Source organism: Haliotis asinina, chromosome 3 (genome assembly GCF_037392515.1).
Source record: "Haliotis asinina isolate JCU_RB_2024 chromosome 3, JCU_Hal_asi_v2, whole genome shotgun sequence".
NCBI classification, from domain to species: Eukaryota; Metazoa; Mollusca; class Gastropoda; order Lepetellida; family Haliotidae; genus Haliotis; species Haliotis asinina.
Genome location: NC_090282.1, coordinates 3,116,503 through 3,142,146, shown reverse-complemented (window position 1 = coordinate 3,142,146; position 25,644 = coordinate 3,116,503). Strand labels below are relative to the sequence as shown.

The 25,644-nt window shown below is 37.4% G+C and overlaps 1 protein-coding gene across 9 annotated transcripts in view; it reads left to right on the top strand.

The window, feature by feature from the left end:
* Positions 1-25,644, top strand: part of LOC137277309 (myocyte-specific enhancer factor 2A-like) — a 113,184-nt gene that overhangs the window by 58,323 nt on the left and 29,217 nt on the right. For 3 of the 9 annotated variants that reach the window (XM_067808969.1, XM_067808968.1, XM_067808971.1), the window contains one exon: positions 24,926-25,093. In XM_067808969.1, coding sequence (XP_067665070.1) covers positions 25,040-25,093 — 54 coding nt within the window. In that variant the 5' untranslated portion in view covers positions 24,926-25,039. Of the gene's footprint in view, positions 1-12,665; positions 12,686-12,737; positions 12,758-18,587; positions 18,608-19,381; positions 19,402-20,490; positions 20,510-22,249; positions 22,269-24,925; positions 25,094-25,644 lie in introns of those variants that run through there. The other 6 variants (XM_067808974.1, XM_067808973.1, XM_067808975.1 and 3 more) reach the window with 6 other exon arrangements.

Genomic DNA, 25,644 nt, shown 5'->3' with positions numbered 1-25,644 from the left:
TCAGTACAGCATAATACTGAGTTATAGTGCAGGAAGGAAATAACACAATCAGGTTTATATATACTGCTGATTGTTGTGTTATACTGCAAGAAGGAAATATCACAATCAGGTTTTTGAAGGGCATTTAGAAGTGAAATACATAAGAATGAAGATTTTTATGGATATCAACTTCTTTATTATGAGAACACAGCGTTTCGGAGTTAATGCTTACACCTGATGAAGGATTAAGCATTAACTCCGAAATATCCATAAAAATCTTCTTTCTTATCACAATCAGGTTTATATATACTGTTTTGTGATGTGTTTTACTGCATCTCTGTTGAGTTATACCACAATGTACCATTTTGCAACAGTACATTTAACATATCTATTCCACTGACTGATCCCTGGCTTTGATAATCTAAGAACAATGTTGATAATTAATATGTTGTCTTTGGTTGATATGTTTTCTTACTGGAAAGTAAAGTATTGTCTTGCATGCTTAGTGTGGCTTTTTGTTTTACTGTGTGAGGGTTTTATATAATAGTACACAGCTTGGACGTTCATTGTAATCAGCTTTAAAGATAAAGGGTTCTCAATACTTGTCAGAGAGTGGTGGCACACTGCGTTAGTCTGTGGAGGCATACAGTCAGTATCAATGATAAATGAGGGTGCCTTTTAAGTTCATCAATTTATTCTTGTTTTAAATGTTATCTGCCAATTGCTAATTTGTAATGACACAATGCATGGTTTAAGATTTCAATCTTAATTCCTTGTGTTGATCCGGATACCAGTATTACTTGATGAAACTTGGTATGGGATAATTCATATATTATCCAGGTGCCAAGGTCCATGTTCTTAAAACCATGTTGTAGTGGGTTGCAGATAATCTCATTTTGGTCCAAATAAAATTAGGTATATCTTTCTGACAGAGACAAAGTACACAAAGTTATTCTCCTCTGTGGCAGATAACAGTGTACTCCAATCAGTGACTTCCTTGACTTGTGGCATTTCACACTTGATAAAGTTGGTGCCTTTGTAAGAGGACCAATAACAAACATGGAAGGGCTATACCGATATGAATCCAGCTGAAATATGAATGTCTGTGTACTCACTGTAGGGGTGATGTGAAATTATACTAATGTAAAGATATGTAGTAACCTTTCAGAGTGGTGTCATGTTTCACACGGTGTTGGTTCATTTGTGGTGATCTTTACCAAACATGCATACAAATAACTGTTTATGACTTGAAGATTAAAGTTATCTTATTGACCTTTAACACCTATGAAATCTAGACAGTAAATAAAACTTTGTAGTTAGTTATATATAGAGATAGGCGTGTAGCCAGCTTCAGAAAAATTCAAACAAATATGCTATTATCATATTATTCTATTAACTGTGTATACAGCTTTCACTGAATATCTGTATTATGTGAAACTGGTTTTGTTTTATCCTGTTTATATTTCATAAAATGGTAATTCTTTTCTTTAATGCTAGGAGCAACTGTGAACAGGCTTGGTTTCGAATGAAAGAAATTGTCTTGTTAATAATTGAATAGTCTAGGTTATCTTTATGAGTATTAGCGTTGATTCCGAGACTCAAATTACATGAAACCTCCTTCATCAAGATGAATAAGGCAAGTATAAGGCAAAAGTAGAGAAAGAAGTAGAAAACTATGTCCTTAAAACTATGGACAGATTCATCTGTAGTACAGAGTATTGGTCCTGACCCATGTTTACTTCAAAGAGAGTTTAATCCACAAAGTGTCTATCACCAAGTACAAGAAAGTCTTATGCCACTTCCTGTTGTTTATTCTTGATGAGAGCAGTTTAAAGATAAACCTCTCTCAATCTAGCTGATAGAATCTATGAAACAACACCCTCCTTTTACCCCAGGTCCTCAAGTGTTTTCCTATGATAACAGGAGTGCAGTGCATCAAGGGAGATAAAGCCAGGAGAAACCATTTTGTGTGTTCATGAAGCCCCCAGTCTCCCCTTCGTCACTGTGACTGGGGGATTATGGACGTATCTACCAGCTTCACAGCTTCACCAATTCTGCACTTAGTGTTACAATCTTAATGTAGGTGTATATGATGATTTGTGTAAATCACATACTGCTCAAACAAAGTTAAGAAACACATCGTTTCCCCATATAACTATAGTTTATAACTGTTACTTCTTTTGAGTAGTATCCTAATGTCATGGATTGCATGAGCATAGCAAAACTTATATTTGCTCCTAGTGATTTCCTGTACCGCCCCCATATTGGTGTTGCTGTGCCACCGTCTGAGCTGTTATCCTAAGAGCAGTGGGGTCATGTCAACACATGACTTACTATTTCTATATATTTAAACTGACATTAACCATGAATCCTTTACAGAAATACGCCACAACAGCAAAGTAAGTAAACTATGTAAGAAACAGTGGATTGAAAACTCATAGGGTTGTGCAGGTATGTTGGTTGTGGACTTCTGAAGTAATGGACAATTAAATGAACTTCATTGTGTCAACTTGGAGACCAGACAAGGGATTATGAACTGTTATCTCGCCAGATCACTGTGTGTTACTGAGGCGGAGTTTGTGAAAATGTGTGTACATGAACAATAGTATCATGTACTCTAACATACCTCAAGGGTGAGAATGTAGAGACAGAACTGTCGAGAATCATTCTTCATATTGGCATTTACAATGGGGACAATATACTACTTTGTTCAGGAAACCGTATTTCATGTAGACTATTGAATTCATATGTGCATTTATAGAATTATCCCGGGTTTTCTCAAATGATCAAATATGATTCACTATCAGTTCCATTGAGCAGACAATACTGTTATAAACTAAACAGAGGAAATGTTTAAACTTACCTAGTATAGTGTATATGCTTGTGGAAATTGTAGTAAATTTTGGTACTACTGTTTCTGTCAACAAAGTAACAGCTTCAGGCACATGTTCATGGTCAGTTGCTGAGTTGTGTTAGTTACACCTGGGCAGTGCTGTAGTAGACCCACCTCATCACACATAGAGCCCAGTCAGTGTTATCACCAGTGTATGTACAAAACATGTACATGTCTATCACAGTTCCTTGTTTAATAAGCTTTCTTTCACTAACATCTATCGCATATGTTTTATCCTCTAATGTACAAGTGTTTCTTAGTTGGAAGAACTTGTCTCCAATCCAGTTGATATACCCGAATAAACTATGTGAAAGCTTTAACTAATGAATTTGGGATTTTTGTGCAAATTAGTCAGCATGAATGGTACAGGAGTCTTCCACACAGCATACTGCCATCATCCAGAAGGTTGTTGGTCTCACCCACACATCTACCTTGCCCTAACTCACATTGCCTGTTGTTGGTTCCTGCGACAATATAACTGCTTCATCACACAGCACAAACGATTAAGTTTCAGTATTTGCATTATTTAGCAAATGGAGCAGATACCTTGCAATTTGCTCAACCTATAAAATGTTTGCTGGAGCTGTCCTGGAAATGGCACTTGTTTAAAGTTGATATTTCAGAATCATTTTCAGTAATGTAATGTTGATACTTTGTTTGGCTGTAGGATATGTACTTTTCTAGTGAATACCTGCTAAGATTTAGAATTTACTTTTCATTCACTGATAATATTTCGTGGAAGGAAACACAGAACAGCTTCATATGAGGGAAGGAAGAATGAATTGACAATGAATGATGGAAACTAAGTTTGATTTGTGGTTAGGTATGTCATGGTTACTCAGATAGATGTCATGTCATGACCTGCATATCTAGACATGGGGACGGTGGGGTAGTCTGGTGGTCAAAGCAGGGGCTTTTCACGCCAAAGACCCATGTTCTAATCCCCACATGGGTACAATGTGTGAATCTCTTTTCTGGTGTTCTCTGCCATGATGTTGCTGGAAAAGTGCTACAACCAATCCTACAACCAAACTCAGTCAGTGAGTAAAGTCATGTTGAATCCAGCTGTAAACAGACTGCTTGAGCCAGGTTGTCCAGCTACCCTGATGTCTTCAGTGCCTGAGCCTGGCGGTAGCCAAGTGGTTAAAGCATCTCATGGTCATGTGGAATCTATGTGAATTGATTACCACATTTGTGAGGCTCTATCTGGTGTGCCCTACTGTGATGTGGTGGGAATATAGGTAGTGGTGACCTGACTCAACCACTCACTCTTTCTGACTGAGTTAACTATAGACGTTAATGTGTAGCATTCCTTCCTGCAATGACCACCACAGTGACAGGTATTCCTACTGTAACTTTACCAGGTTTGCCTGAAGTTCTCAGAAGGAGAGGTCTGTCATTCTTCTGAATTGTGAGACTGAGACAGTATATTGTTACTCTCCACAGAAAGTATGGGACAGTATAGTAAATGAGAAGATGATGTATAGGAAGATGTCTATTAGCAAAAAATATGTAATGTTTATAAATGTCATAACATGCTATATGATGTCTGTAAGTTATTGTTATGTGTTTCATGTTGTGTGGCTGATGTATATGTTTCTTGTCAGGAGTCCATAATAATCTTAATGTGTTTACACATGGCTACATATTTCACTGATCTAATATTGTAACCGGTCAACATGTCCTGGGTGAGTATTCTGTGGTATTTTCCATGTTTTTGTTCATAAGTGATGTATTTATCTAATCTTACTTGTGATGTTAAGTACGTCCCCATGCTAATCTTTAAGCATATCAAATCCTTGCTGTGACATAGTAGTGATACTATCACAGGTACACAGGTAGTAGTGCTGTCACATGTACACAGGTAGTAGTGCTATCACAAGTACACAGGTACATAGGTAGTAGTGCTGTCACAGGTGCACAGGTAGTAGTGCTGTCACAGGTACACAGGTAGTTGTGCTGTCACATGTACACAGGTAGTAGTGCTGTCACAGGTACATAGGTAGTAGTAGTGCTATCACTGATACACAGGTAGTTGTGCTATCACAAGTACACAGGTAGTAGTAGTGCTATCACAAGTTCACAGGTAATAGTGCTGTCACAGGTACACAGGTAGTAGTGCTGTCACAGGTGCACAGGTAGTAGTGCTGTCACAGGTACACAGGTAGTAGTGCTGTCACAGGTACACAGGTAGTTTTGCTGTCACATGTACACAGGTAGTAGTGCTGTCACAGGTACATAGGTAGTAGTAGTGCTATCACTGGTGCATAGATAGTAGTGCTGTCACAGGTACGCAGGTAGTAGTAGTGCTATCACAAGTACACAGGTAATAGTGCTGTCACTGTGAGGTACACAGGTAATAGTGCTGTCACAGGTACACAGGTAGTAGTGCTGTCACAGGTACACAGGTAGTTGTGCTGTCACAGGTACATAGGTAGTAGTAGTGCAATCACTGGTGCATAGATAATAGTGCTATCACAGGTACGCAGGTAGTAGTAGTGCTATCACAAGTACACAGGTAAGAGTGCTGTCACAAGTACACAGGTAATAGTGCTGTCACAGGTACACAAGTAATAGTGCTGTCACAGGTACACAGGTAGTAGTGCAATCACAGGTGCACAGGTAGTTGTGCTGTCACAGGTACATAGGTAATAGTGCTGTCACAGGTACACAAGTAATAGTGCTGTCACAGGTACACAGGTAGTAGTGCAATCACTGATACACAGGTAGTTGTGCTATCACAAGTACACAGGTAGTAGTAGTGCTATCACAAGTACACAGGTAATAGTGCTGTCACAGGTACACAGGTAAGAGTGCTGTCACAGGTACACAGGTAATAGTGCTGTCATAGGTACACAGGTAGTTGTACTGTCACAGGTACATAGGTAGTAGTAGTGCAATCACTGGTGCATAGATAGTAGTGCTGTCACAGGTACGCAGATAGCAGTAGTACTATCACAGGTACACAGGTAGTTTTGCTGTCACTGGTCCACTGGCAGTGTTTCTAAATAGGAATCTAAATGGTGTGCACAGTGTGTCAGGATGCAACAATGAAGCAGGTTTTATGTGAGAGATTCAACACTTACTCCATGGGATCCATACATACAAAATGCTATGGAATATATTCAACATGTATGTGTGTGGAGATATGTTCTACATGTATTGTGAACTACAATGCATGACACCAGGAGTAGGTCAATTCAGGTAGTTTTACATCAGGTTAGCGGGATTGGAATGTCTTGATAAAAGTCTCGGTTCAAATGGGGTGAGTACTGGAGCTTTTGGATTGGTAGGCCTGGCATGGCTTGGCATTAGAGAGGTGTGGTGCCTTGCACTCCAAAGCTATATGTCTTTATCATGATTTGTTGCTGCTGTTACCTTCTCTGTACAGGTAGAGTGAGCTTGAGTATTTACACTCACAGCAATTCCCACCTAGCTTCCTGGAGACTCAGCTGTACACTGTCATTAACATGGTGGGTTGTGCCACTAGCAGAAATCTTTAAATATGTTGATTAAAATGAGAAGATGATAAAATAAATGAAATTGAAATAATTGAATAGAAAACAGGTAGTAAACATTTAAAATGTTTTGTGTATTAAGAATGCAATTACTTATTGTGGTGTCTGTGATTGGAGTAAGCACTGGATGGGACATTCGAGTCTGAGTGTGTTCAGGGTTTCTGTCAGGGTTTCTTCATGTTTATAATGAAGAAATTTATTTCTTTTTCTGTCTCAGAAAATTCAGCTCAATTATCTTTTTCATGTATCAGTGTGAAAAAGCCCATAATCTCAATGCTTTATGAATCATTGTATGTGAAATATATGTATGTGGACGAATGGTAGACATGGGAAGCGGGGTGGCATTGTGGGAGAGTAGATGGATGGATGGCAGAGGGAGTGAGGGAGGTGCAGGAAGAGTTCTTCTGTGACATTTGTTTCAAATAAGATACCATAGAGGCATAGCTTTTGGGACACATTCTTATCAGGGGACAAATGAATTTGATTTTAAATGGTTTGCAAAGAACATGTACGTAAGGAAGACAATAATTAGTACATCATCAAGATACACTTGTACAAGTCAGTATTAACATAAATAGAAAAGAACACTTGAGTTTCCAGACTAGGAAGTGAATTTGTATTCATTAAACAAAATACTGTTTTGTTCTGGTCAGCCAGTTTTTGCTACATGTGATGAGCACTGTGCACATGTGGTATGATCTACCCTCATTATTCCATGTGCCACAACATCACAGAGTATGACACATGCTCTGTTATCTGTCGGTCACATTATGGTGCATATTACATATTGGACATGTCAACCAGATATTCCACACTTCACATTATAATACATTATTATATATCAGACATGTTATACAAAATGCTCAATATGTCACATTGTAATACATTATTATATATCAGACATGTTGGAGTTAATAAAGAGATCATAGTTTGATACATTATTATGTCAGATATGTTACACAAAATATTCAATGTGTAATGTTGTAATGCATTATTATATATTGGACATGTTATACTAAATATTCCAGTGATCACTTTATGAAACATTAGTATATATTGGACATGTGATACTAAATATTCCACAGGTCACATTGTGACATGTACTATACATTGGACATGATATGCCAAATACTCTACAGGTCACATTAATTTATATTATTATATATCAGGCTTGTTCAAGGATTTACAGGACATAAATTCTTGTGTCCTATTGACTGCGGACACCACAAAAATTATCAGCACATCCACAGGGATGCAGAAAACGTCAAGATACGTTTGTATGAATTTTGTATAACAGTAAGTTATCACTAAGTTCTACTATCATTTGCAGTTTCATTACTGTAACAATTAATGTGTTGATCCTGATACACAATACAATAACAGTATTAATAGTAATATTTAAGTGTCTGGACTCCCATTTTGTTGTCCAGGACCCCTAAAAATTAAAAGAATGTGTCCAAGGGACCCTCAAATACAGGACCCTTCATATTATCCTGAATATTCCACAGATCACCTTATGACATGCATTATAGATCGGACATGATGTACTAAGTATTCCTTAGTTCACATTATGATATGGAATATAGATCGGACATGATGTACTAAGTATTTCATAGTTCACATTATGATATGGATTATAGATCAGGCATGATGTACTAAGTATTCCTTAGTTCACTAAGTATTCCATAGTTCACAATATGATATGTATTATAGATCGGGCATGATGTACTAAGTATTCCTTAGTTCACATTATGATATGGATTATAGATCGGACATGATGAACTAAGTATTCCATAGTTCACATTATGATAGGTATTATAGATCAGGCATGATGTACTAAGTATTCCATAGTTCACTAAGTATTCCATAGTTCACAATATGATATGTATTATAGATCGGGCATGATGTACTAAGTATTCCTTAGTTCACATTATGATATGGATTATAGATCGGACATGATGAACTAAGTATTCCATAGTTCACATTATGATATGTATTATAGATCGGGCATGATGTACTAAGTATTCCTTACTTCACATTATGATATGTGTTATAGATCGGACATGATGTACTAAGTATTCCTTAGTTCACAATATGATATGGATTATAGATTGGGCATGATGTACTAAGTATTCCATAGTTCACATTATGATATGGATTATAGATCGGACATGATGTACTAAGTATTCCATAGTTCACATTATGATATGGATTATAGATCGGGCATGATGTACTAAGTATTCCATAGTTCACTAAGTATTCCATAGTTCACAATATGATATGTATTATAGATCGGGCATGATGTACTAAGTATTCCATAGTTCACATTATGATATGGATTATAGATCGGACATGATGTACTAAGTATTCCATAGTTCACATTATGATATGGATTATAGATCGGACATGATGTACAAAGTATTCCATAGTTCACATTATGATATGGATTATAGATCGGACATGATGTACTAAGTATTCCTTACTTCACATTATGATATGGAATATAGATCGGACATGATGTACTAAGTATTCCATAGTTCACATTACGATATGGATTATAGATCGGAAATGATGTACTAAGTATTCTTTAGTTCACATTATGATATGGATTATAGATCGGGCATGATGTACTAAGTATTCCTTAGTTCACAATATGATATGGAATATAGATCGGGCATGATGTACTAAGTATTCCATAGATCACATTATGATATGGAATATAGATCGGAAATGATGTACTAAGTATTCCTTAGTTCACATTATGATATGGATTATAGATCGGGCATGATGTACTAAGTATTCCTTAGTTCACATTATGATATGGATTATAGATCGGAAATGATGTACTAAGTATTCTTTAGTTCACATTATGATATGGATCATAGATCGGGCATGATGTACTAAGTATTCCTTAGTTCACAATATGATATGGAATATAGATCGGGCATGATGTACTAAGTATTCCATAGATCACATTATGATATGGAATATAGATCGAAAATGATGTACTAAGTATTCCTTAGTTCACATTATGATATGGATTATAGATCGGGCATGATGTACTAAGTATTCCATAGTTCACTAAGTATTCCATAGTTCACAATATGATATGTATTATAGATCGGGCATGATGTACTAAGTATTCCATAGTTCACATTATGATATGGATTATAGATCGGGCATGATGTACTAAGTATTCCTTAGTTCACTAAGTATTCCATAGTTCACATTATGATATGGATTATAGATCGGGCATGATGTACTAAGTATTCCATAGTTCACTAAGTATTCCATAGTTCACAATATGATATGGATTATAGATCGGGCATGATGTACTAAGTATTCCATAGTTCACATTATGATATGGATTATAGATCGGGCATGATGTACTAAGTATTCCATAGTTCACTAAGTATTCCATAGTTCACATTATGATATGGATTATAGATCGGGCATGATGTACTAAGTATTCCATAGTTCACTAAGTATTCCTTAGTTCACAATATGATATGGATTATAGATCGGGCATGATGTACTAAGTATTCCTTAGTTCACATTATGATATGTATTATAGAATATAGATCGGGCATGATGTACTAAGTATTCCATAGTTCACAATATGATATGGAATATAGATCGGGCATGATGTACTAAGTATTCCATAGTTCACATTATGATATGGATTATAGATCGGGCATGATGTACTAAGTATTCCTTAGTTCACATTATGATATGGATTATAGATCGGGCATGATGTACTAAGTATTCCTTAGTTCACATTATGATATGGATTATAGATCAGACATGATGTACTAAGTATTCCTTAGTTCACATTATGATATGGATTATAGATTGGGCATGATGTACTAAGTATTCCTTAGTTCACATTATGATATGGATTATAGATCGGACATGATGTACTAAGTATTCCTTAGTTCACATTATGATATGGATTATAGATCAGACATGATGTACTAAGTATTCCTTAGTTCACATTATGATATGGATTATAGATCGGACATGATGTACTAAGTATTCCATAGTTCACATTATGATATGGATTATAGATCGGACATGATGTACTAAGTATTCCTTAGTTCACATTATGATATGGATTATAGATCGGACATGATGTACTAAGTATTCCTTAGTTCACATTATGATATGGATTATAGATCAGACATGATGTACTAAGTATTCCTTAGTTCACATTATGATATGGAGTATAGATCGGACATGATGTACTAAGTATTTCATAGTTCACTAAGTATTCCATAGTTCACAATATGATATGGAATATAGATCGCGCATGATGTACTAAGTATTCCATAGTTCACATTATGATATGGATTATAGATCGGACATGATGTACTAAGTATTCCTTAGTTCAGATTATGATATGTATTACATATTGGACTTGTTTTACTGAATGGTTCTTGTCACACTTTAATGCATTAATCTGCATCCATCATGATATACTACATATTTAATATCACTTTGAGATAACGGAATATCATGCAAGCTGTCAGGGACAAGACTTGTGAAATGTGCCAGGGGTGCTGTGCTACACATTGTATAAACAACTGAATCTGTCACATATGCAAAAGGTCATTTTATGAAACAGTATTTTATATCTGACTAGTTGGAATTTTTTAGAAAAAATTATTTTGGAGTCTTATGTGCAGGAGTAAACTACCTTGTATCCCTACAGCAAATTCATGTGTGAGCAAACATGTACTGACTTAATCAATATGAATTTGAGATTAAATATCAGCAGACTTAATTTACCAGTTGGAATATATTTCCAATTTTGCTTGGCATTGTTTTATATCCAGAAATTAGGATTAACAGTTAGTTTTTGTTGTAAACTAAACCAGATGTAGCAGTTAGCTTCATACATTCCTCCCAGTATACTGCTGATGTATTTGAAATCTACACAATAACATAGCTTAAAGCTATTTTAATGTAATGATCTGAAGAATAATTACCAAAATTATGATTTCATTAGGAATAATATATTCCCATGTATTTTGTGTATTTTATGTTCAAATTTGATCAGTTTTATAATAACATGATGCATAGCACCCTGGTACAGGTGTGGCTGTATGTTTGTAGCACATGGATGTATTCAGCACGTCACTGTCCAGGTGTTCAACCAAACATTGTAGTTACATGATTATATTGCATTTTGTATTTCTGATTTGATAACTTTTTACTTTCTGTGTTATATTCTCTCTGTAATAACTCCATTTTTAAACAAACACTTGTGCACTTGTTTTACTTAAACAAATATATGATACTTCCTTGACATGATCTATGTTCGGCATTTTTCAAGGAGCAGTTTTGACATATTAAATCCATTTTTTAAGAAGGTATTTTAATATTGGCAGGCAAAAAAATATAAGCTTATTCAATACTTAGCTTGACAATATGTAAGTGTATTTACTGAATTCGTGAATTATCATATGTTTCCTATTCCCCATGCGGAGATCTCTATATACATGCACTATGTCTTGATTTGTGTTCCAGTTGCAGGTATCTAAACACACTTAACCCTTGCCAGGTCATATGGTCTGTTTTCTTTATGCAGATGAATTAAAGCACTAAGTTCTTGCTTTGACATATTCCCCTTTCCAATTTCTGAATATACAGAATTCTCACTGTGAGCTATATTCCGTATTCCCCATGTCTACACACATTTTGCTTGGAATAATAAAACTGATGTTACTGGTGATTATCAAATGTTAGCAAGATCACACATGGACATAACAATCTGTTCATCTGATCACATATTAATAATGGATCTCCTTAATAAGCTGAGACAGGAGAAGAAGCACATCTTGAGTCAAGTCATGATCCCGGCAAGGTTGGATGTGGAGCTAGCACTGGGTTTAGATGGATGATATGGAAACTAATTGATATAATAGGAAGTAAGAGCGGTCTGAAGGACTGGCAGGAGGCAGGAATCCTGAGGAGGGCCTGTTGGGTATAGACTTGTTCCCCAGCATCTGGTGAGAGTGTGAGGGGCTACTGGGGAAGGGGGGGATACATGGGAGAGATAGAAGATGTGGACCAATTCCTATGCCAGTAGACTGGTGCCTCTGCCGCTGCGGTGTGCTACAGCTGAAGAATGCGGGTCTGACGTCATACACCTCTACGATAAGCTGAGTGTCGTATTGCACGGAAGACGACTAGCACATACCTGACAGTGAACACTCCGCCTCTCTTCCACTGCTGCCTACAGCTTCTACCAACTTTCATACTTTCTCCACATGCAGTTTGATGTTCTTTCCATGTGAGTGTTGGCTAGGATTTGCAATCGTCCTGATTGTGTGACCGATGTACAGGTGATGACTATTGATCTCAGGTAGGAGACTTTCTGCCCTGATGCTGTTCCTATCATATTTGATACACTCATTCCTACGGCCCTCGTATTGCTATTTTGGTTGAATGTGTGGTTAATTTATTTCGGTACCTCTTCTCTCTGTGTATATTTAGACGGCTTCTGTCGAATTTAGAGCCCAACTCTATGGTGAGCTATATCGGTAGTCTGTTTGGCTTTAGTCTTGGAGTAAAAATACCCATACAGTTTCTAGGTGAAATAATTGCATGAGATGATGTCACAAGGCTGTTACATTGACAGATAGGTTTTGTTTACATCAGTGGGTTTTCCACACTTCTTGTTTTAATCTTGGTTTCTATAGTAACTTTCTTTCTCCTCGTTATGTTTATTGGGATTGTGTTCTTCAGAATTACAGATCTGGTTGACTAAACATTTCCTTCACTCAAGCTTACTTCAGGAACTTTTTGGCTTCATTGAGTTTACTGTGAAAATAGATGTGTTTTTGCAAAAATGCCTTGAAAAATTGATCATTATTATTCCATGCCAATATTCTGTGCTTGACATTTATCAGTTGATCTTTTTATCTTTCTTGTCAAAAAGTTTGAATCACTTAAATGGCATTTCCACATTTTTTCATTTTTGTTATTTAATGGACATTTTGTATGTCAGGGAGAAAAATCTAAATGAACAAGTTAACAAGATTTAAAAAAATACATTTTAATTTTCAACTATTATGAGTCCATTTTTTGTATGTTTAATCTGTACTGCTGAAGGTTTCTTTAGTCGTCGTTTCTACTTCCTCTCTTTCATTATTTAAGTTTGAATTACTTTGCCATATGTTAACATTTATTCTCTCAAGGTGTCCATATCAATGTCCTATTTCTAAAATGAAGAAACAAAATTATAGCTTCCTTTAAAAGAAAGAGCTATCACTGCTGGTGTATTTGTGAGTGGTGCTATGTTTACCCCGACATATGAACTTTTGACTGGGCATGTGCACTTAACTCTTTTTATGAATAATCTTTGGACATGCAGAAAAAAATGTTGACATTGATCTCCTTAATATCCACTGATTTTGACAGCTTGACCCATGGTCATTTTATTTATTTGAATTTAATCATAGAGTGTGCAGCTAATTGTTGTCTGAAGTCTCTTTGATTATTGTTGCCTTGATGGGAAGATGCCCCCCTCTTACACCGAAGATTCACATAGAACCATGTGTCCGCCTATGCTCTAAATCACCTGTCCTCTGTCCGGAGTGTGACCGTGACTGACCGCTCCACTGAACAGATGGGCACACGACTGACTGCCCGCCACGCGCCACAGACAATTGTCTTGTCACTGACTCCCATCCAGGACAATGTGGTTCTCACACCTGTGAGGCAGCCGCTTGTATCCACCATTTTGGATGCACTTATACATTTATCTGCTTTATGTGAACAGTCCCTAGGATTAGGAGATTTAGAGGTTGGATTGACGTGAATCTGAAATTAAACACGTATCAGAGATATTTTCTTGACCGTGTGCCAGTATGTCTTTGAATGTGGTTCAGCTCAATAACTTGTGTACAAGGTTAATGTTTGCAGATATGTGGTTATAATTTACTTTGATGCAATGAAGAGGAAATTGTCATGTTAGAAAGGGACTTGTTTCAAATGTGATGTATACATTTCTGATGTTGAGATGGCTTATTACAGATATTTGATAATTCTCCAAAATTGTGCGTTGTAGCAGAATTTGATAGGGAAAGAATTTTGATCGAAAGTACAATGCTATGATTGTTTCCATTGAACTGACACACAGGGATGATCATGATTCTCGCAATGTTTAATACATTCAGTTTTGTTTTGCTTACTTTTTGAAATGTTAGGAGTAATTGTAATGTAATGTAATGTAATGTAATGTAATGTAATGTAATGTAATGTAATGTAATGTTTCTGAAGTTTCAAAATCATTTTGGGAAAAGTCCTGTGATTGTTTGAAATACTATGATGTCTTGAAAATGGTGGCGTGTGAAAGCCTACACAAAACTCCCTGCAGTTGAACCTGTCAGCTAATTTAACCCCCCACCTAACAACACTGACCCCTTGTTTCAAGGGGCATGGTCTTGAGGCCAACATTGTCATCAGATTAGACCTCATGATGTATGGGGACTGTGATGGCCTGCCTCGAATGACCACTGTCCTTAAACTCTCAGACCTTAAGATGAAAAGTTGTGAGAAGTGAGTGGGGCATCCCTCCTTTCAGATCCCCCTTGAGTTTTTCCTGTGAACTCACCGCAGGACAGAGGAGGTGTGCGGCATGTGCTTTTATTTGTACCGACTGCAGGTAGTATTACATTAGCCCCACTATTGTGAGAGTGTGGTGATGGGCGCTGTTCTGCTCATCTGCCCCGAGAGTTGCAGCAGTTGACCAGTGTCCATTATTGTGAAGAGCAAGGCCATGGGACACCTGCCACAAACCCTTTGCCATGCAGGCTTTCCCCCCAAAATTTGACCAATGGCTGTAATGATGTGCTCTGGTTGCATGTTGGGATGTTGTTGCGGGAACAGCTGTTTGAATGGGGAGGGGCTGGGTTAACCCAAAAGAGGGGACAGTGTCTCTGTGATGAGGATGGAGTAAGGATGTGTGAATCTTGCTGTTCTTACTGACGTCCTACATCCTCCTACATCACCTACCTGTGTCAAGGTGATAGCACAGGTATGTCATCTCACTTCTTGTTTCCCATTTATACTGGATCATTCTTTTCTCTGTGAGATTTAAGGTCAAGTTGGATATAGAAAAATAGAAATATAACAGCAAACTACATTAGGGCAGAGGTGTGGACTAGATTGTCAATGATATGATAAGTTAATGAAGTTTGACTTATCAAGGTTTGAATGAGTCACTGACAGCTGATTCCATCTCATGTACACAGGCCTTCAGATGGACTTCACTTCCCCACAAAATATTCCAGTGTGTGCACCAGTTTCTTCATTTCCTAGAGACAACTATGTCATTGTGCTGTCAGAAACAGTCCAGCCAAACTTAGTCTGTGAGGAGATATCAGCTTCCTGTGCCTCTTCCTCTTTCTGCTTGTGTTTCATCTCCCTATTTGTAGCAGACTGTGTGCGGAAAACTCTCAAATATGGGCGCACAGCATTACATACCTCATGTTTGAAATACACTTTAAAAAAATAATGTTGTTTGTAACTCCCATCAACAAGGTCCTCTCTGCTCCAGGGGTTGCATCCGGGTAGTGCCTTTGTTTTGTTACCAAGTTTAGACTTCCTTACTTTGAAGGAGAGAGAGCTCACACTGCATATCCGGGTATGGAGGATCAACAGCCACACAGACCCAACATCATAGCAATATTCACATAAGATGCCTGTGTTTATCAGTTGACTAGACACAGATACCTTTAAGAGACAAATAACACTGCTAAGAAGTCAGAGGAAAGTTTTCATTTGTAGTCTGACAAACACAATGGTAGAAGTTGGCTGTGATTGAAGAACGAGTCTGTTCTTGTTCCTGTTGGTTGTCCCCCTGCTTGTTGATGTATGTGCGAGGATTGGTTCGATAATTGATCGTCCCATCCTCCTCTGCTGTATCCTGTTCAGTCCCCCACGATATAGGTCAGGTGTTCACCGCTTGCCGCAATCTCCTAGAAAATCCTTTGAGGATGAAACGTGTCGAAATTTTTTTTCCTTCATTTGTCTAAGATTTTGTATGGCAGCAATGAATTGCCAAGAGTAGGTTGATCAGACAGTTATGTTTTTATGGAGGAAATAGGGTTTTAGTTGTCTTTGTCTCCTCTACATGGAATATCATTGTCTTTGAAGAATTATAGTTTTTTATGATATCTTGTGGTCTGAATGTTTCTGGTGAAAAATGTTATTGATGACATATTGTTAGATGGCACACTGGGGATTCTCATTGTGTTTGGGTAGATTATATCTTTAGCTAAAGAATTTCAAATCTGAATTGAAACATAAATAGGGGAATATGACGGTTGTATACAGCTTTGGCCACCTACAATAGCAAAATGTTTTTAGAATATTGTCTTCCATTGACATTTTGACACCTATGGTCTTCCTTCCTCATGGCACTATTACCACACAGGTGATTATGTGACATGGTTTGAAATAAATAGGAAAATCTATTTATTCCATATTTAGGCAAAAAACAGGGTCTTGAGACACTGGAAATAGCAGCAACAGGAGCCGTCTACAAACGCAACATATTTTCATCTGCCCATCCTTATATTAAGCCTGTCATTTAAATCTAAATGAGAGACCTCTGTCTCAACGTTGCAGAGTTCTCGTAGCTATGCTCTTATGACTAGCGCACCTTTGCGAAACTCGAAACGCTGACGTCAATAGGAAAGGAGCTGGAGAGTGGACTAATAGTGACAAAGGAAGTCTTACTAGCCTGAGTTGTTGCTTGTGCATAATTAGTCCCTCTATGGCTTGCTTCAGTCTCCTAGCTGCTGGTCACAGATCGGCAGTAGCCAGACTTACACAATAAACCTCCTCCGGGGCCTGCATGCATCATGATGACCAGGTTGCTATTCCTCACATATCACGGAGAAATAGTACAACGTGTAGTTCCATCTCTTTTTTATAATAATTGTTTTGCCCAGTATTATGAATTTACCAGTATGATGCTTCATGAATGAAGCATATCACCTGTTTTGAATTTCTTTGATTTGAATCATTGAAATTATTCCCTAATGTTCTACACTATGTGTTTATACAATACATAATAAATAATTTTTTTTTGTAGATTTAAGTGTGGCTAGGTGTTTATGACTGGTGACAAACACAGTAGTGTTGGGACTTTGTATAAATGAGGGAACATCACTGTCACAGGACATCAATGAGCAAATGTCAAAATATTGTATTTGTGAAATTCCTTAGTAGCCGTCACCTGATGTGTTTTGTTATTCTGTCACTGATTCTTAGAGTTTTTGACGAAACCCTTCACCTTGGCATTCATTGACAGGAAAAAACAGCTTGTGATAGGTGTGAAGACCATACCTTGTTGCCATGGCAATAGTTTTAAAGGAAAGAAGTGAAGAGTGTGTTAAACATTTGTGCATTCTTGTGAAGCACTCGGAAGGATGGCAGTCTCAGTGTGTGGAGTATGTGGGTATGTTGGTTCACTTCACAATAAGCTTCCACCCTTTTGGTGTATGGTGTCATGGAGAAATTGAGGAAAAAATAGTTGAAAATGAACTTGTACGCTGAAATATAATCATTTTTACAGATTTCCAAAGTTCTATTTTACATAAATCCTTTTGTTGTGTCATATAGTTATGAAGTGAATGAGACTTTGCATATGGGCTTCAACGAACTGATCAAATTGTGCTCATGATGAATATGAATTTTGTGAAAATATATGCCTATATAGTACATGTATGTGCGCTTTAATGTAGTGATTAGCTTGTTTTCTTAGTATATGGGCTTTGAGGGAATATAAACATGATAAGTTATCATCATTATTTGGAGATGGGCAGTTGTGAGTGTAACTTATGAGTGATGTAGGCCGGCCCCGAGGGTTTGGTGAAGACAGCTGACATGTCCTGTGGCTGTGTCCTTACCTCCGCGTGCTAACATGGCCACCTATCTACACACAGCTAGATTAATCTACCTGTACAGGTGACTTTGGGTTGCTGTGTCTCAGCCACACCATAAACAACAGCCTGAGGATATACAAGTGGTGGTGATATCTGGAAGATTGTTTGTGATATTTTTCCTATACTAGGGCTGGGAGCGACTGTTTTTTACTTGGATTTTATGTCATACTAGCTGAGGATTTAGGACCATTTTACATCGTCAGTTACAGGTGTTGTGACTTTGTGGACTGGTAACACTGACTGTATGATTTTAATTGGTGAGTTGGCTCGTGTTGATTTCTGATGTTGTCAGAATGACAGTTGTAGAAGTGTACGGTTTCACTAGCGAGAGACGTTAGTGATCTTTCATGACGTCAAGAAATAAGACACCATCTTGTTCTTGTGCAGCTATTTTGAGTTGTACATGCAAGTGGCTTTTCCCAATTCTGACAGTTTAATGAATGGAATCATTCTTTTTTTGTTTTTGGAAACATTGTATTTTTAGATAAAGGCATTTTAAAGCCATAATTACTGTGAATGTATTTTAGTTTTGTTTACAAATGTGAAAACTCCTGCCTTTCTTACACTATGGTTGGAATAGATGAGAGGAACATATGAGTAGCTATTAATTAAATTACCTTAGAATTAACAATATTCATATATGGTGTAAGTGAAATTGCTTAAAAAAGTATTGAAAAGAATCAGTATATCCTTTTAAGAAGTTTTTAATTTTTTTAAATGACAAATGTTCATTACACAATTCTCATCAAGCCTTGGAATTGAGTCTGAAATGACTAAAATGCAATTACCTTCTTTCTTACACATATTAAATAAAAAGTTATCTTTTAATAGAAATGAAATTGCTTTGCTGTGTATGAAGGTATAGGTGATACATTCACTGGCCTATCAAGTCGACCATATGATAGTGTTGGCCTTTTTAAAATTCCCCTTAGGCATATGTGACCTACATGGTGAGTATAAATCCGAGCTGGATAACTTGGCATGGTTACGTGATGGTTCAGCACCATTCACTAGCGCTGATGGACAACAGTATGTTGGGGTTAGCTACCACGTAAGTTCTACTCACTGTCTTCCAAAACTCGCTATCAGTTTGTGGAAGTCACCTTCCAGACGGCAAAACCTTGTGGTGCTGTTTTATTGTCATGTTTGTGTGTGTGTACTACCACTAGCAAGGGAGCAGTGATGGAGGCCAGCATGGAGAGGGTGTACCCCCTCATACCACACAGGGATAAGTTGATATGTTTATGTATCGCTGTGGTCACAGTGCCATGACTGAGTGTGATGCCACTCCTGTCAATGCATAGCAAGATTCTCTCATACAAGTTTGGATGTTATAATCACCATCATATGTCCGACAGGCTTTTAAAAAACATGAAGGCTTGAACATTTTATGGATATCAGAAACAGCTTCTTTATCACGGCCACTCCTTGTCCTCTGTCAGACCATTCACTTGATGAAAGGGCAAAATGTTGCAAGGAGAAATTAGTATCCATAAAAGTGAGGTCTTCATCATTTGATCATGTATGGTATTGTAAACTTGTTTTTCTATTTCGATAAAGAGATTAATGTGGAAATATTATATTTAAAAATGACTTATCATACGAGAATAACCTTCCTTATGAAATAAGTAGTTTTATCATGACAGTGATGAATGACTTTGTCTTTATTGTTTTGTGGGTGTCTGTTAAAAGGGTTATTCTGATAAACATCATACAATATATGTACAATATATATCTATGTACAACATCACATGACTCACCCAGATTTTATGTGGCTTAAATTTTCTGAGGATCCTGAAGTAATATCAATGACATGATTGAAATGTTCAAACTGATATGTTTAGAACGATATATTTCATGGAAACAAGTTGCAGTATTTGAAAGCTGTGTATCAAACTGGGGATTCCCCCAGATTCTCCTTTGTTGTGATTTGTTGTCTGGTGTTGGGCGGTTTCCTGCTTCCTACAGCACCAGTTCTCTTCACAAGCCAAGTGTCCTGCTATTGTCCACACTGCACTTGTATATATCCCGTCACAGGTCTAGCTTCCTGTCAGTAACCGAATCTCCTGCTGGACAGTGATGATCTGTTACGTGGCTAGTTGGACCTACACACTTACATCACACCCATGCAGGACATTCATGTCACACAGACATAAAAGGTAGAGCTATTACAATACTTCTATTATTCTCGTCTCTACAATGTGTTCCCAAATGTACTTCTAGGATATACTGAACTTTGTTTCACATATATTTCACCTATTTTCCTGTTGTGTAAAAAATGAACCTGGGGCTATAGTGTTATTGTCAATAGTCCACAATAACTAAATATTACACGTTAAGTTTCATTTCAAGGAACTGTCATGATTATACTTGATCAGATATTTCTTGTCATAGATCTGTGGGTTATATTGCTATATTATGAGATTGTATTAGAAATGAAGTTATAATACATGTTTGTTGATCAAAAGGTTAAGTCATAAAATCTGTCATGTCAGTTTTTGCTCATTTCTAACCTGATCATGTGGATGACATTCCTATATTGTTGGTATGAATAGTTGGTGTTAACAGCCATGGTATATGATCTTTAGTACATAGCTGTCGTATATGTCCCTGTGTGTAAGTAGCCAATGTAATAGACACACCCAGGTTTCAGGACAGAACTAGCTGCAGATATGCGGCCACAACACACTAGAAAACTCCTGTGGAGAGTTTGTACAGTGATGATCTGCCTAGGACATATAGGAGATAATAGAATGGAGATAGATCGTGAGTGAGATATGTGTATGTAGAATCACAATGTATGTTCCAGATTGTCCCACTGTTGAAAAGTGGAAAAGATAGATGTTTGATTAATGTACTAATAATATTTATAATGTGCAGAAATGATCAGTTACGTTTTTGTGGCCATTGTTTATGGCTATTTTCATTTACAACTCTACTTTTTCTGGGTTTTTATCTAATGATTTTACATTTTACTAGTATTGTCTAACATTTAACCAGTATTATTTGAATTTTTAAACCTGGCCCATATCTGAGGATCATAAGCTATCAGATGATATTAAAGAAAATCACTGATATTGAAAAATAATTTATGGAAGATATTCTTTATTAATAATGATTGTAAATATTGAATGTTGTTGCAACCTTTCAGCCACTTTGCTAAGGCTTTAAGTTGCAGAATCAATTGAACATGTTTTTTGAATTGTTGATTAAAATGCACATTTTGAGACTGGATTGTCACTTTGACAAATTAAAGGGTGCTATGTCTCACCATGAAGCCAGAAGCTGAGAAGGGCTTGAGATCGACTATGCTAAAAATGTATTTTCATGTAGGGTGAAAAAAAGTAATTTGTAAGATGCAGACATTATCGATCACAGTTAGGCTGTTTCACCGGTTAAAATCTGTCGTGTTCTTTTAGAGATGGGGAGAGTCTTGGTTGGATGCTAAGCGTGTCATTTGGCCCCTAGGGTAGTAGTAATTAGACTGAAGTAATGGCGGATGAAATACCCATGACTCCATATCGTTGTATTGATTGGTTGCCGTGGCGAGGTAATGACTGTCCGCGAGGAGACCAAGGGGAAAGGTGTGTTAGGATGCTAGTGGTCATTTACCTATCAAGCAATGGGAAGCCCTATTGTGGTCATACTTTAATAGTGCTGCTGTAGCATGTTGTTTTGATTGCAAGCTTGGCACGGGGGCGTTTCAGGATAGTTTTAATGAGGTCGGAGGGAACATGCTGAAGCAGTGAGGAGAATATTGAATGAGTTCCTTCGTAGCTAGACTCGGCATAATTGTGTGATCAAATCGGGAATTAGGTGAGGATTTGGAAGGGAGGTCAGGTGAAAAAGACATCCTTCTGACCAGTGTTTTCCAGTCAGTTGGCGTGGAAGATGTGAGCTGTGTGCTCGTGGTGACAGGTAGGCTAATGTAATAGACAGGCTTGTTAATTTTACCTGCTGTCTCAGGTAGGACAGGTGAATCTCGGTGGTGCGTCGGAATGTGAGATGTGCAAACAAGCAAGTTTATATACACCGCTTCTTGCATAACTTGGCATATACACCACAGTAGACCAGTTCAACTGTATTTTTAGACATCAATTGGTTTAATCCATGGATATTTGTTTTACTTGTATCTCATCATTGTTAATATTTTCTTCAAGAGATATTTTGTGCTAGATTGATTTTATTCTTATGAATTTGGCAGTTGTGTTCATTATAAAGTATATAGCTGGCAGCTCCGTGAGTTGATGATGTGTTTGAATATTTGTGTTAATGTTGAGTTCAACAAACCATCTTGTGTTCATATAGCTCTCCAGCCAATCTGTGTCTCACTGCTGCCTCTGCCCTACAGTTAGAAGTGTTGTTTATAACTACACGTTTATTTTTAACTGAGATATTTTAGGCAGGGCTACTTCCTCCCAGACTCATATTAATGGGCAATGTTATACACTGTGACCTTATCCAAGAGCAGTGCTGTTCTGACAAGTCACATCAACATCATATTTACAGGTCTTTCTCCTCCCCCATGTTGTAGAATTGTGCACAGGGAAATTTGTATAGGCCACTCTAATTGTTTCACATTTTCACAGTTGTTCAGACTGATGTGCCTTATGGGGGTAGAACACAAAGTTATCCACATTAAAAATTAATTGTTTTTCAAGAAATTAATTTACGATCATGTCAAGTAGGATAAAAGGGGTTACTAAGGGCCATGCCAAAACCAATGTACCTGGCTTGGGGTAGGTCAGCCGCAAACCACACTGGATAGATGGATGTCAGACAAGAGAAATCACAGCACTAAAATGTAAATTATATTCATTTAAAGTAATATTGTTTAAATATTAATCTTGAATTGAAGTTGAAACAAGATCATCAAAAACACCAATTTGGAATCAATTTGTTTCACATGTTTACAAATATTTTGGTTTGGCCTCTGTGTGTAATTGTGGCCCCACTTAGATATGCCTTATGATGAACAGACAGTCTGTGTAGTACGAGGTTACATTGGACGAAACTCACAGACTAGAATCACCGTCAATATGTGTTCAAAGAAACAGTCTGAACCATTATATCAGGGTGTTACATTCTATGTAGTGTGTGATCATTTACACTGGGCACGCATAACCTCTCCACCAGCACCAGGTGTCTGCAGGTGTCAGTGTCCCTTTGCGTACCTCCACTGACACCAGGTGTCTGCAGGTGTCAGTGTCCCTTCACGTACCTCCACTGACACCAGGTGTCTGCAGGGTGTCAACAGTCCCTTCACACACCTCTCCCCCAGCACCAGGTGTCTGCAGGGTGTCAGTGGTCCTTTCAAATACTTTTCATAACATGCTTTTTCCACCTAATCGAATCTGTTATAGAGAATTATTGAGACTGATTATTCTGTGGCATTGATGTTTTATATTTACAACTGACATGGTGCTTTAGGAGTGTAATGACGACATTGTGGGCTATTTCTGTGCAAACCTATACTGTAATCGGTGACCTTAGTCTGTCGTCATTCACTTTGTATGGCAGGTGAAATAGAGCACTGGTAGTATTGATATTTACTATTGTCTACAACCAGCCTCTTGACACGGACTATTACTTCATGTGCGTCATTCAGCGTCAGTCTCAGCAAATATAGATTATTTGGATCAATTATTTTCAAGGGGTATTTGTTCTCTAACTACTGTTTCTAACTATGGACTTGCATTTGGCCTTCCAGTGAACACAGGCTTGCTAATTATAGCTGAATTATTAATGAGGTTCTGTGGAATGTTGGGGAATCCCTGACTTCAAATGTTTATTGGTTGGCTACACACACGGGTAATTCTGATTTCACAGGTCAACCGATAATCCATTATTTACTCATGACAGCTGCTATAGACAATGTGATGTGTCAATATCGGTATGTTCAGGTGTAGATATGTCACACACTCAGGTGATTTATGATTCACAATTTTACCTGTGTCGATACATTGTCTGTCAGTGTGGTATTTCTCAGATGAAATAATTATCTTACACAGGCATTGGTTGTAAACAGTGAAGGAAAGGGTTAGTTGTGTCAGTGGTGAATGATCACATGCTGGCAGAACCTTTGTTGGTAAGCCACTTGGGGTTGCCACTGTTATGATGACAGTTGTGAGATCCTATATGGCACACATTATGGGAAGTGTTGTATTTCAGTGGTATAGCATTCAGTATCTTGTTCTGTCCCTGCCTTATGACTGATTGAAAGCATCACAGTAGCTTGTGCATGCATGTCGCACGGTTTAATGGTGAAAAGGAGCAAGTTCCTCATGGATATTGCGACATGATTGATGAGTTACATTAAAGATTGCTAGAAATGAGTAAAGAAATAACCTGACCTTTCTGTGGATTCATTATGTAAACAGCCATAGACGAAATAGTAAAACTTCAAGTGATATTTTACCGTAATGTCACAACAAACCCTGTTTGGTAAAAAGCCATAGGAACAGGTGGAATGTTGTGGAGACTTTTGTTCTCTAACTTAAATATCCAAGCATTTAATTAAGATTAGCTCATACAGATGGAAATATGAATCTTTCACACCTCTGTCTTGGTTTCAGAGTTGACAGCCGACTTGACTGAGCTACTGGTGCCAAGTCCATCACCTTTTTCTTCTTCCCGGTTCCACATACGGCATAATATTGGCTCAATCAACCAAATCTCCTACTTCCAGCATGGGGCGCAAAAAAATCCAGATCTCGCGAATAGGCGATGAACGCAATCGTCAGGTATGTGTCATGTGTTTTTTATGCTCTTCAGCCTTTCTTCAGTCTGACTTATTATTTATAAAGATTTTACTTAAATAGTCTTCAAAGAATATAAGAAAGAGAACAACGTGTCATCTGAAAGCTGATGCATCATGGCAGAGAATATTAAATGGCTCCCTCCAGTGAGTTGGGGCCAAGACAGACAGGGCATGACACTGGGAGTATGTGAGCAATAATAAAAATATACCTGGATCAATTATATATGGGCGCTTACCATGCTCACACCACTGTAAAGACATCACAATATTTACATATGCACATATGATTAAAACAAATAAGTTTATTTTAAGTTCTTGGTAAGAAAACTACCTCATCAATTTTGAAAATAATTTAACAAATTATTCTAAAGGTGTGACTGAACACAGACAACATACTATTGCTTAACTGAATTACTATCTGATATACAAATGATAACATGTTTTTTCTCATCGATAACATGTTTTTGCTCTTTTGCTCGTAGATTCTGTTGGAATGTGAATACAAAATGCCTTTAGGCTTGGGATTACACTTTC